The sequence below is a fragment of the Dromaius novaehollandiae genome, chromosome 19 (genome assembly GCF_036370855.1).
Source record: "Dromaius novaehollandiae isolate bDroNov1 chromosome 19, bDroNov1.hap1, whole genome shotgun sequence".
In the NCBI taxonomy this organism is placed as follows: Eukaryota; Metazoa; Chordata; class Aves; order Casuariiformes; family Dromaiidae; genus Dromaius; species Dromaius novaehollandiae.
Window position 1 is genome coordinate 3,162,733 of NC_088116.1, and position 14,263 is coordinate 3,176,995.

The 14,263-nt window shown below is 35.3% G+C and overlaps 1 protein-coding gene across 5 annotated transcripts in view; it reads right to left on the bottom strand.

The window, feature by feature from the left end:
• Positions 1-14,263, bottom strand: part of USP32 (ubiquitin specific peptidase 32) — an 86,360-nt gene that overhangs the window by 19,500 nt on the left and 52,597 nt on the right. For 3 of the 5 annotated variants that reach the window (XM_026107405.2, XM_064523123.1, XM_026107400.2), the window contains exons 10-17: positions 13,938-14,021; positions 11,115-11,176; positions 10,887-10,989; positions 10,015-10,207; positions 8,680-8,855; positions 7,781-7,921; positions 2,983-3,142; positions 545-699 (exon numbers count right to left, since the gene is read on the bottom strand). In XM_026107405.2, coding sequence (XP_025963190.1) covers positions 545-699; positions 2,983-3,142; positions 7,781-7,921; positions 8,680-8,855; positions 10,015-10,207; positions 10,887-10,989; positions 11,115-11,176; positions 13,938-14,021 — 1,074 coding nt within the window. The remainder of the gene's footprint in view (positions 1-544; positions 700-2,982; positions 3,143-7,780; positions 7,922-8,679; positions 8,856-10,014; positions 10,208-10,886; positions 10,990-11,114; positions 11,177-13,937; positions 14,022-14,263) is intronic. The other 2 variants (XM_064523125.1, XM_064523124.1) reach the window with 2 other exon arrangements.

Sequence of the window (14,263 nt, forward strand, 5' to 3'; positions counted from 1 at the left end):
TGTCCTTTTTTCAGCTTCTTGCATAATCTTTTTTTTTTTTTTTTACTATGTGTAAAAGAGCACGAACAAACATAGACATTTGGAAAAGGTCCTGGATGGCTGCTGGTTTGTGTGTCAACAGAAGCCTACAGCATTATGTGCATCAATAAAAAAAAATACGTATTTTCAATTCCATTTACAACAATTTTTATGAAAATTTATATCAAGCCTCTAAATAAGTCAACCGATTGCCAATTTTTAAGTGAATCATAGGATAAATTAGTATGTATGAGGCTATCAGGAAAACAAAAGATAAATTTTCTGAATCCAAGATCTAAATTTCATTGCTTGGAATGCACAGCAAACTCCAAACCACCAGCTGCAAGACTGAAATCTTTATTTACACATTTTGGCCCAAATTTTTCAACCTGGGTAGTTAAATTGTGTAGGAAACTTATGTTTCATTATTTTTGCTGTGCATGAATGTTCAATAGTTTCTGGAAAAGAATACAGATTTACAATGCACAAAAGCTGAGGAAAAAAAAAAAAGACATATTGACATTACCTCACTGTTGTATAACCAGAGGCGCATATCCTCTTCTTTTATACGTAGCCTCTGAGAGAGATATTCGTGTATCTCTTTAATAGTTTGCATCCGACTAAAGCAGCCAGTATAAGCCAACACTCTTTTTAAAGGAGCATTAGGTGAAGGTACATTCCCTGGATTTACAATCATAAGAAAAAAAGCAAAAGATGTTCATAATGTGCATACCCATACGCAAAGCAAAGTAAAAAACTGATCACCAATAACTTACTATGCCTATCATGCTAAGTACTTTTTGTGAAAAGGAACTATACAGTTCTTCTCCTTTTATTTGTGGACAAAATAATGGGTCAGATCAAAACCTAGTTGTTACTAATCCTTTGGGATGTCTCACATCAACACGAAGTAAACTTGCTATCGCATAGCCAAAATTATCACAAAGCAGATAAATTTATTTCCCTTCTAACCAGAAGTAATAGAAAATTGATCTGTTAAGATTCTCATGGGAAGTAGGTCATTTACAGGATATTTTAACAGAATTGTCTGATTAACAAACTTTTCTTTTTTCTCTTAAAAATAGAGTATCAGAAACAATCATAATTTTCAATATAATTTCACGTAATCATAATTTTAATATGATTGCACATTTCACAACAAAAATACTCTTAAACTCATGTTCTGCAAGCATATTCTGTGAAGATACCTAGGATTTTGACCAGAATTTCACAACAATCTTATGTTTGCAATTCAAAGTAATTCCATTGCTCAAGATTGCTGCTGTTTTCTATAATATTAGCTCATCTTTAAACGAAAGATTTGCAAATACTCAGTTTGAAACAGATGAGACCAACTTTACATCTTTTACTTTTTTTAGCTTGTTCAGTTTAAACTTAGGGAAGTTCCCACCTCCCAGAGACAAGTCTGTAATATCTTTACGGAAAAGCTGGGCAATTGCATTACTTTAAGTAACCACAGAAGCGGTATCGTTCTAATTTTGTCATCAAAAGTTTAAAATAAATTAAACAGTATCATATGAAAAGACACAATATTACATGCAATCTGACAGGAGAGTAAAACTCTACTGTAATCATCTTAGAAGTAAGCAAAGCATCAGTTTTGCTTCAATATATCAGGCAAAGGACTAATATTTTAAAGAACATCAAAAAGCTTTTTCTAAGATTAGGGATCAGAGGATTAGTTGTAAGATTACAGCAAGAAAGCACATTTGAAAAACCTCAAAAAGATTAATAATTGATTGGACAAATGAATTAGTGCAGAGCAAAATGATTCCAAATCAAGATCAAATTTGCTGTGTCGGAAAATCCCATTTATGTGAATTTGGGCATTTTAGGATGTCCAAACAAAGCAGTTTCCATTGTACTTGGCGAAGTAGGAAAAATGAATTTGGGTAGCAGGCAGTTTCTGTAGCGGAACTTGATCAAGCAGGCAGCCACTATCTGCATATTAAGTATGAGATTCTATCAAAGCAGTGAAAAAACAAGCATCTACATGAGATTTTAAACACATACTAACACTAATAAATCTCTAGAATTTAATTTGCAGTAGGCAAGTGAGCCTATTTCTGGACACATGCTACTATGGTTGTCTAATCTGTGTGTATGCAAACACACATGCATATGAAAATCAGGTATTTCCTTAGACCCGTTGTACAAGCCAAGTATGCAATTGTGCATACAAACTGATAAGCAAAAACAAGTCCCTGCAACACTTTTTCAGCTGAAAGTGTGAAAAGCTAGAAGCTAAAGATTATTCTATAACACATGACTTGTACAATATTTTGGTGAGTACAAACGCTGTAATTATGGCACATATGTTTTAGTTGGAAGTTTATACTTTCCACCGAATCCCCTCCACCTCATTCTTCTCACTCTACTATGTTTAGCTTTGCAAACTGCATCAACTAATAGCCTTCATATTCCATTAATTCAATCTCTTTCTAAAGAGCATTAAATAACTTTGGGCATCAAAAGTCTAGCTGCCCAAGTAACTAAGAACCAGCTGAGGGCTAAACAACAGTTTAATTTATTATAGCACTATATTATCAGAGTATATAAAGTATATAAAAATTATATATATATACACACACGCACCAATATACAGATGCATGTATTCTATGGCTACATAATTAACCACCAATAGGAACGATACGATTTGCTCTTTTTAGCTGATTCTTTTATGCGTGCACATTTCTCACTTCCAATTAACCAGTCTATTTGCAGTAACCATGCAACTTAACTGACTTCACTGATAATGCTCCCTCATACCTCCTCCTTCCAGAAGGAGATAGGAAGAAAGTCTAAATTTTTTTACGAAATGCTGATTGTGCCTTACAGTTGATTAGCTGGTGTATAAGCACAGTGGCAGCAAGCTTCTACAGTTGTGGATCTCGCTTTCTTAGAAACTGCGCACTTTGTATTCTTGCTGCATTCTTAAGTTACCTCTAGGTAAATGTTGAGGAAACATTCTCAGGCTCATCATACCCATATTCACCCAGATGTTTGACTGTTGCGTTCGAGTGGCAGGCTGCTGTCTCAGAAAGAGCAGATAGCGAGGAAATAACTCTAGTTCAGGCACATTTGTTTTGCTGTTTTTGATCACCTAGTAAAGACATTTAAAACGCATTTTAGAGACTGCTGTGTGTAGGAAATCCTAACAGGAACAGGACGTAATGATTAAAGCAGAGGTCTAGGAAGAAAAAAAAAAAGTTATGTTTTACTAGGAGACAAGAAATCCTCTGAACTTCTTATGGGGTCTTAGGCAAATATCCTCAGGGATAATACTAATTTACTGATTCTGAAGTACTTTTTGAAGCTTATTAGTTTCAGATTGTCAAAAACAAACACTTCGTTTAGTGAAAGCTTAGCTTCCTGTACAATACCAGGGAAAGAACGTATTTCTAATTCCCTGAAATATCCATGAACTTACAACGAACCTCATGAATTGCACTCAGCGTATTCTTCAATAAAAAGGTTCACAAATATTAAAATAAACCCTCACATTCTGAAAATGTCTTTTCTGATCTTTCTGGATTATAGGATCCAATTCAAACCTTGATAAAGTTTACTATTATAAGGATATATTAAAACTTACTTTTGTCACATTTTGATATATTGACAGAGGAACCCAAAACTGCCCCCAAGGCATTACTGCAGCTACTCTGGTTACCATTCCCACAGAGATTTTCTGTCCAAATCTGCCTATTTGTAGAGGTATATAAATGGCAGGAAGACTATTTTTGTGAACATGTGAACCAGAAGAAAACACTCACCTTAAGTTGTGAAAAGCAATACACTGCACTATTGGAATTAAAGTGTATGGTATCAAACTTCAGTTACAATAAAAACAACTGAGGACTGACCTTTTCTGGGAAGAAGTAACACATAGTATTCCCCTACCGCAGGGTGAGAGATTGGAATTTTAAGTGCTGCCTGTATATATATGGTTACAAGTAACCGAATCATCTTCACCATCAAGAATTCAAGTGTTCACATAACTAAATGTCAGAATATTCTTTAATTATGGACTGAAAAGTCAAATTGAAAATATATATATATTATTTATTTATTTATTTATTACAGACTGGAATTAACCCCCAAACTCAAATTCTCTCATTCAGAGATCATTTTCTTCCTGGACCCTCTTGACAAGAACCATTCTGAATAGAAGTCTCCTTTTTAATACAGCTATAGTGAAAATCTCAAGCGTATTAGTTTGTGTTATGTATAAAGTGATGTGGCCTTTTCTGGATCATGAAAGGTGTTTGTTTCCATGGAGAACGTGTGGGAGGAGGATAACAGAAGCCAGTGATTTTTCACTGTAAAATAACTGCCAGGATCATGGCTAACAGACCAAACTGTTGAAAATCCTTTACCTAATTCTTCCTCATTTGTAACGCTGAATACTGTAAAAACATCGAAAAAGGCGGCAGCTTAAAATCTGTTTGGAATCAAAACATTTTAAAAAAGGAGGCCTGTCTTTCATAAACATCTTCATCTAACAGGATCCAAAATGCTTTACAATTTACTAAGAATCTAGTCTATAGATGCAGTCCTGGAACTGTAAGAATCCAGCTGACCACAAGGTGAATTCTATGGAAGAACGTGAAGCTGAAGGAAAGTGAGCAGGATTTGGTAAGTGACTTTTTAGTAAAATTATGACCAGAGAATCCTAATGGTTCTGGAAAATGTTTAGGCTATCTAAAGGGATACAAGAATCTCCAGACACGTCTGGTGAGAATAACAGAGGTTTCTTAAGTAAGACTCAAGTCTGGACATTGTCTGGCCAAGTCTCAGAGAAATCTTGCTCAACTTAGGCAAAGCATCAGGAATCAAAGCAAAAATTTTACAAGAGCTACTCAGGCTACTCCACTGAAGGTATCCTTTTGTTTGAGCAATATAATCCCTCTCAAAAGAGAAATTCCTTGCATCTTCAGTCATGTTATTTCAATTTCAGGGCTGCTAGTTCAGCCAGGATTTATCTGGCACGGTCACATACTATTCAGAGATGCAGGCTAGTTTTGCCTTCGGAGATGTAGGAAATGCGAGTACAACGCCAAGAAATGTCGCTGGCTGAAAGCTCCTTCAACAGTGTCAGGCATATCAGAGGAAGAATATATAGATATGGACGATCACTTGAAGAAGGGGTAGTATCCAAGTAATGATGTCATTTGGGTGGCAGGAGGGGGAGAGGAGGAGAAAGAAAATGTTTTCGGTATAGATCCACATACGGTGCTGGTATCTAGCCAGCACCTTAAGTGATACAAAAAGGGCCAGGGAATTTTCAAATACTGGGTCACAAAATCCACCTTTACATCTTATTAGAGTTTCTTTTTCACACAGTAGCCTTTTACAAGAACACTGCTTTTATATTTCCTCCAAATGTCATTAATTCATGGGCTGCAATGAAAGCAGATCTTCCAAAATAAAAACAAAGACTGGTCACTAAAATCCTGCCATTCAAGAAGAAATGACCACCTAATCTCTATAGCTACCTAATCTCTATAGCAAAAAAACTCATTCCCTTTTCAGATATTAAAGTGTAGCTCTTACATAAGACCCTGTATGATGAACAAGAAACCACTGTATGGAATAAATTCCTATTCAACAGAAATTATATAAAGTTTCCAATATTGTGAATAGAATAGTCCAATAAGTGAATAAATTACTTGATTTTTTCTTGATTAACTCCAGCCTAATTTTTAATAAATTCAAGATTAATAATTCAAAGCATGCAAGCTTTAGTTCTAAATGCTTATCACCTGTTAATCATTTTGCACTATTATACAGAGTAACAGAAAGATAGGTCAATAAATTGAGTAAGTTATATAATTTACCAACAACTATTGCTATATAATTATTGCTTCTCTTTTAGAATACTCTTGCTGTTTTAACTATGCCTGGAAAACATCTCATTGGGATAACACTACAAATTCATTGTTAGTCCACTCAGTCAATTCCATTTAATACATACCACTTACGCACATTTGAAAATTAAATTTTGTATTGTGCCCAAAATTCATTCCAAAGATATTTCAGCTTTAATTAATATATGTAATATATAATACCACTGTTATTTACAAAAGTCAGCTTCAGTTCCCCCCTCCTTAAAAAAAACCAAGAAACATGTATACAAACAAGTAAAAATATCACCTTATCTTTTAACAGGCTCATGCTAATTAGTAAATGTTATTGCAAGGTAGTAGTTATTATAAGGAACAAAAAACAGTTTATATAAATTCACAGTATTACTGATTCATAAATGCACTTTCTATTATAGAATGAATATACTTAGGTTAATTGTTTATAAATCTATTTCACAGTTTTACTGTGATTCACTGGCTTTTCTACTTATTGTAAAATGTAAGAAGTGTGAAAATTCACCACAATCCATTTACATTAATAATTTGCTTCCATAAGTTTGGACAAGTGTTACCGAGCTCATGCTCAAGAATGAGAATGATCATCACTTGCCTCATCAACAAGATTTTTAGTTACTTTTAAATTAAAAAAAGAAATTGTGATTTTTGCAACACTAGAAGAAACATGACACAAAAGAACAGCTCATTTTAAATATACTATCTGTTCAAAATAACAAATGGTATTCATACTGCCTTAATACATAAAGGCTCCGGAAAGAAATGAGAGCACGCGTGTGCACATGTGTGTGCGCGCGCATTACAGCATCTACCTTAAACAGCATCAGTTTTCTAAAACAGATAGTTCATTCTTAACTTTCAGAAATTTATATAAAATCAGCATTCATATTTTCACACTAATATTACAGATAAGTAGACTAATAACAAAAGTCAAAATCGAAGAATTAACATATGAAGAAAAGCATGACTGGATCAGCATACCAGTGAAGACTATTGGTCTTGCTTTTAGCAATGAGCATGGTTAACTAAAATCATTCTGACGCAGCCTTCAATAGTAGATGGCTGCTCAGTTTCAGCATCTCTTTCTTGAGGAATTGCCTATGATGAATGCTTTCTTGAAAAATATTTGACTGGAAGCTGAACAATTTAATCAGTCTGTGCAATACTCAAAAGTTGATGTGCTCATCCTAAAACTTTGCAGGAATACCTTCTCCTGAAGCTTGCAGCTCTGGAGTGTTTCTGAGCAACAGTTCTAATAAAGAATACTCTTTGCCTGGTTTTTTTTTGGGTTTTTTTGGTTTTTTTTAATTGCGATCACCTAGAGCTATCCATTTTTAGACTTTCAGTCAGTCTTGGGCATTGTGTTTTCTATGATGCTGAACTTGAAAAACAGACATTGTTAGTTCCCCCCACCATTTCATAAAGTTGTAAGAGGTAAGAAATGGACGTTTGAAGTCGCAAGCGTTCCAATTTTGATTTTACTGCTTCTATTTTCCTTGCAGAACAGTTAAAAATTTAAAGGCAAGCATTTTGATGCCACTTGTTTAAACTGCTTTCAAGTTTATTTTTGTCTGCGTTAGCAGTCATAGCCAGTTGACCAGCCCTTCTGCCCTTTGCAATGTATTTCCTGCAGCATAAACCTGCAAACGTCCTGATAGATGTCCACTACGTTATGTCCATGTTCATTTCTGAGACTGTTTCTTCCCAGTTTGCTCTTTAGATTTTTCATTCAGTCTAGGCATTTGGAATGAAGTGGAAGGTGACCTTAGAAGATTAACTTCTGCAACTGAAAAAAGCTCAGACACAATAGCTTGCATTTCAGCAGTTATGCCAGGTAAATAGTGCCTATATTCACAACTTACCGGCCTAGGCAAGGACAGATTTGCTCCATACCAATGGTAAAGTGCTCTCCAGACTGGTTCTGGTACCATTATGTAGTCCTTTCCTTCAATCAACTGTGGAGACCGTTTTAATCTTCCACCCTCCATTGTTAATGATGCAGCCTTTAAACAAAAAGGGATTTTGTTACATCTCAAATGCAGAAAATAGTATACAGCTGCAACAATTTTAGTTCATGAATACAAAACACATTTTGATTATTAAAATACTTCTAAGTAACAATTAGAAACTGCTTTTCATAGAGAAAGGTGGTATTTAAATCAAACAATAATTAATGCTTGAGTTTTACTATTTACTATTTCTCTGAAAGGTTGTCAAATACAAAATTCCTATCATGTTTCTTCTCTGCATCACCTACTCTGACAATTTTGGATACTGCATAGAAAAATCCTACTCAACATTGACGGTACTGGTCTGTGTTATATGTTTTAGTTCACGGGAATACTGGAGAAACTATCAGTTTGGTGTTACTATGAAGGCAGTTTTCTGGCTTTTATGCAATAGCAGTATGCTATTATATTTAGATTGAAAACACGGTAAAGAAATTAATTATAAAAATATTTTATGAGTAATGTTGAAAGTTGTGTTTCCACAGAAGTATTTTCCCCTTTTGTAAGTTTTGTGAAGCTATTTAAGAACACTTTGAATGCTTCTCTTCTTACCAAATACTCAAGCATAGCCCCATTAGTAGAACCAATTTTTTTTTCTTAAAATAAGAGTAAAATGTGAATTTTGATATATGACAAAGCAATGTTAATCTAGACTTCAGCCACTAGCTGAAACCAACAGCATTTAAAAAACAGTGATAAAAGAATGGTTAAAACATACTTTTCCTGTATTCACATGAGTCAGTTACATTTACCTTCACTGGTTCTTGTGTTACCAGGGGTTGATTATCAATAGCTCCTGGTTTCTGAGGATTAATCTGTAGCAAACTATTCCCATTGTTTCCAAGCAAACACTGGTTATTATTGTCCGAAGTATTATGCTGCCTGGCAAAACATGTATCAGTCCCTGGTGTGCCAGAGTAAAGAATATCTGGAACAGAAAAAACAGAAAAAATTCTCTATTTTACTTTGAGTCCATACAACATTAATGAATCAGTTAAACTGTTTTAGTCTTTTTTCTTTTTTTCTTCTTTTTTTTTTTTTGTTTTTGTTTTTAAGGTCATTGAAGACGTTTCCAATCCTTACTGCATCAGTAAAACATTCAACTATTCCAAATTATGGAGTAACACGTATATTTGCATTCACAGAAAAAATGAAGAAGTGGATATGAGAGACCTATATACTCAAGCAGATGCTTACACAAATATTCGTTTGAACACAGTGTAACTAGGCTTGTATATGCAAATATGTTCAGCATATGCTTGCCTGGGTGTTTGAATATCACCAAATCAAACCCTTGAAAATTTTATACACAAACACAAAAATACATGCAATAATGCCTTATTTGTACTTTTTCCTCCTCAAAAAAGGCAAAATGGTCATTTGGTTAAACGGAACACTAGATTCAAATCTCAGGTTTAAAAAAATTTGTAATCTAAAACTTGCTTCCCTTCTGGCCTTTCCCCTAACCTTCCACCCCACCCTCAAAAAGGACCATTGTAATTTATCTATTCTAAAAACAAGGATACACTTGTAAACACCAGACTTAATACTCAGCTGTCTTATAAGAAAAAAAAAAAAACCCTCAAATTCTCCCATGAACTGATTGAAAAAAATCAACACTAAAATCTCTTGTCCTTTCACAAAGATGGCTCCTAGAATCTACACGAGCTCACTTATATCATATGCATTGGAAAACCGAACATATGTTTTTCCTAAATCTTTTTCTGCTTCTTTCCTTTCTGTAGTATCTGAGGTCAGCTCATTGAAGACGTAGTACAATACCAACTAACAATGAGCTAAGAAGAACATACTGAGAAGGGGAAAAAATCCACTCAGAAAACGATGACAGGGCAAAAGCTATCTTGAAAACAATCCTGGAAACAAATCATAGCATAAAAGTTCAACTAGTTTGTTTAAGTGAGACTGTTCTGGTTTATCCACCACAACCTAAGTAACCAAAATCCATAGGTAGGCCACTTCTGCAACTTAAACTTCATTATCTTTAGTTTGGAGGAATCCATGCAGTACCTAGTTTTTTCAAATTTGTTCTACATTAAACCTCCAAGGAAATAAGATTTTATGCTTACTGCTGCTAGTAGTCTCTGAGGCTTCTGATGCAGTAGAAATATTATCTGAAAACTTTTCTTCTGTGGCACTGCAGTAATTAAGACCTCCCATTTTGTCTTCTCCCTGTTCTGAAGTACTGGCTGCAGCAGCTACGAGTGAATTCTTACCTCCACTCAAGACAGATGAAGGCTCTATCACAACAGGGTTTGCATCCTAAAATTGGTAGATGAGCAGAAAATTTAGTTATAAATCAAAGATATTTAACATCAGCCAAACTAATCACCAGACTTCACAGCTACGTTGCCACTTTCACATATCACAATGTGCTTTATAGAAAATTACATTTTCTACATCTATTTGTTAAGAATCTGCAGAAACAAATCAGCCGAGATTCTTAAACCAGTGGAATAAACTCCTATGCACAATATAAAAATTGTGAAATACCAGAATTTTTGCTGTCTAGATACCTAAAAAAGGTAATCATTTTAAACAGCTATAATCGCAGACTTGAAACATTTGAAGAATTGTCCTTGTTGAACTTCACGTGGTTAAACGAGAATAGCACGTGCAATAACAAAAAACATTCTTCCCTCAAACCTGCAACATTTTAGTCTTCCCTAACTTTGTTTTCATCAGCCACAGAAACATTTTAATATCAGAAGAGGCTGAGAAAAAGAAACCGATGAAAAGGCGACAGCTTAATGAAATTATACTGAAAAGCCCTCTGTGTGACAATGATTCAGCAAAACAATTATTTTTCACTAAGAGACAGAAGATGCTTAATTTCAAGCATTACTGGTTTAGCAGTCATTTGCTCTCCACTCTTTTTTCATGAACACATTCCCAAATACAAAGAAATCACTTATTCAGTATACATTACCATTATACTTACATATTTGACATATTCCTTCCACTGGTGCCACCATGGCATTGCAATAAGAAACCAGTTGTGCCCTGGCTGAAGGCCGTATCTGCTTTCCCTTTCTAACCAGCCTCTACACAGAGAGAATGAACACCATGATTTAAGTATTAACTGAATCGTGCAAATTACAAATCCCTCTTTTGAAAATAATGGAAGGTGCTTTTGAAACCTATAAAAGATTCAGAGCAAAACACACACCTAATAATCTGTCCTTCCTCTTCTGGAGTGGCAGGCCGTAGCCCCAAAACTATATGACACACCTGCAAAAAGAGAGGTAATTCTTATTACAAATGTTGCCACTATAAAAACAAGCATTAGGCAAATGAGAGGAAAACAAACTACTTTAATGGCACTTTTCAGAAAATTCTTTTTAACTATGTAGCAAGATTACTAAATCAAACAAATCGCTAAACAAGAAATATTTTAAAGCTACCAGATTCACAACCTGCTCCCGCTGTTTAGATAAAGATACTGAGAATGCCAAATGGCCGAAGACAAATCAGCGAATACAAAATGAGTTTTCATTACTTTCATGTCTTAAGAAAAGCACACAGTATGAAAGACCACAGTAACTGAAACAGATCTGATGTGCAAAAAGGTAAGACAGCTACATGTACTTGGGGGAGAGGAAAGGCAGAATGTGGAGAATGCAAGCTGCTGGAAGAGGATAAGCTAAATGTTAAAAGAAAGGAGGAGGGGAAGGGGAAAAATGGGGAAACGAGGAACACTGAAGAGAAGTGCTTATATAAAGGACTGAAAAGAGAAACAGCATGTGGAGAGACTGAAGGAGAAGTTTAAATGAGTCCAACCAACCAGTCACCAGGGAAACTGCTCTCAAAACCACAGAAAGCTTTTTGAAAGGCAAAAGGTCCTTCCTTTGACTTTTTTTTTTCCCCTGCAATGCAAAAGAAAAAAGGCACCGTCTCCTAGACAGCTGCCCAACCGGGGTGGGGTTCTATTCTGAGAATAGGACAGCAGTCCCAGAGGGCCCTTATTTTACTTCTTTCTGTCTAGAAAAAGTTGTCATGCCCTTGGCTGCAGTCAAGTCTCTAGCCAGACTCTGTGAGCACATCCCGCAGCCACCCGGCACGCGGTATGGAATGATGAGCGGAGGGAAACAGACCCTACGGGTGTCTTTGTTTTCCCTGTAGGGAGGGGGGTCAGCTGTCTCATCTCCAAGACAGTTTTCAGACTGGTTGCTACTCAACACGATTTATAGTCTTTTCCTTATGTCTCTTTTGAGGCTATCAATTTGCATCTCAGCTGGAGATTTCTAATGACTGGGGAGATATCTTATTTAAATTTGTATTACAGCATGAGACCATTCCACAATCTGAATAAAACAAAGGCCATTAGCTGCTGGGAAGCAACAGATTTTCCAGCACACGTATCACAGCTGGCTGTGATGCTTCTTTTTAGACTGATGTTACATTGTACTGGTATTAACTTCTTCAGATAAACTGCCCCAGCTGCAACCACACCAATTTGTCAAAAAGCTTTCCAATGTGCTTTACTAACACTACTTAGCTTTTCTGCCTGCAGAGGAGACAGAGAACCTCATGACAGTTCAAATAAATTCACAGGCAAATCAATGGCAGACTTTGCCCTGTGCCAGTATGCTGTTGAGTCTGCAGCATGAGACAAGGGTGCCTCGTAAGTTAGAGATATCAAAGAAAATTAAAAATAAAAACCTAAAATGAAAATGCATCGACTCTGTCAGAAGAAAGCATTGCAGATGCGACCTCCAACAAACAATGTGGAATAACCGCAACTAATCATCATTAAGACAAATTTATCAAATGTTCATTTGTTCTACCCCCAATATGCATAGATATTTGTTACTTAATCAACATTAAGTTATGATCGGATGTTTGACAATACTGCAAAGATAAAGATAGCCTTTCTTAAGAAGGCTACAAAAGGTGAGCAAAAACTGATGCAATTAGTGATAAAAAAAATTTATACAACTTTCTGATTTTATTCTCTTCAACTATAGTATAGCTGATGGCCTTAGAATATTTTCGCTCAGCCTACCTGAAGTTTTAGGAAAAGTATAGATCAGAATACAATCTGAAAAGTAGCCTAAGATTATAACCAGGAGAATGAGTAGTATGCTATTCAGGCAGGCTCTGGCAATAATCATTTACTGTTTCTTGAAATACCACACAACCCCTTTCAGAAGAAATATTTTCCTGCTAAAACCTGACTCTGATTAAGCTTCACTGATAAGATGAGAATGGAGCCCATTGGTTCTTCTCCACACTCACTGAAGAGCTGAGACTGTCACAGAGGGTTGGTGGTGAATACTGAATTAGAGCAAATCTTCAACACTCCATTAGGATTATTATTACTTATACTGAAGGTACCAGGTTCTATGGAAAACTGGTAAGGAATAAATTACATTGAATCAAAATACTCTTAGAGGTTTACTTTCTACACAAAGTGAGCCAAACACTGAAATATGAATGTTTTAAGCATTTTTAAAAATCCAATTCAAGCTCAATTAAAAAAGAAAAAAATCCAGCGCACGCTAATCCCCAGTTTCTGCAACATGAGAGTGAAATGATATCATAGTTTTCAAGGATTGCTCCATTAAGAAAGCAACGAAAGGTTCCTTAGACAGCCTTTACAGAATATGTAAACGGAAAGTGGTAAGGAGTTAGCAGTACCTTTCCTTATTTCCTGTATCACTTTCTTTGCAAAGATTTGGAAGCACAACCTTTTAAGGAACACAGCCTTTTTCTAATGGAAAATGTAACTGCTGATACACCTGAAATTTCCTTTCATTTTATAAACATTACACTACATTCATTTTAACAGATTATGCTTTAGGCATCTCCATACACTGAAAAGAATAATTAAACAGAGAATCATTTAGTCAAGGTAATGCACACTTGCAAAAACACATAGTTTATTGCAACAGACAAAACTAACCATGTTGGCACAAATACTGATGCTGTACTTCATGGTCAGATGAGTTAATTACTGTAATTTTCAAGTTTTAATTTTCTCTAAATATACCTGAAAAAGTAGATTTAAAAACTCATTGGCAAGAGCACTCTTCACACTCCATATCTGGTAGTCTTCCAGAGTTAGATGTCCAATCTTAAAGGGTGGGCAAGAAAGAGAAAAGAAAGAAAAGCATCAAACCATTAACCTATTTCTGTTAAAAAGCTATTTAAATGTGTCAAAAAATTAATATCTACCACACTTATAATAAAGCTTGACCCAATGAAAGAAGAACAATCCAGATATGCTAGTTTTAGTGTAACACATGCAACCTAAAGAACCAAAAATCTTTGAGAGTACACAGGACAAACTATGCACAGCACATAATCTTTGCTCCT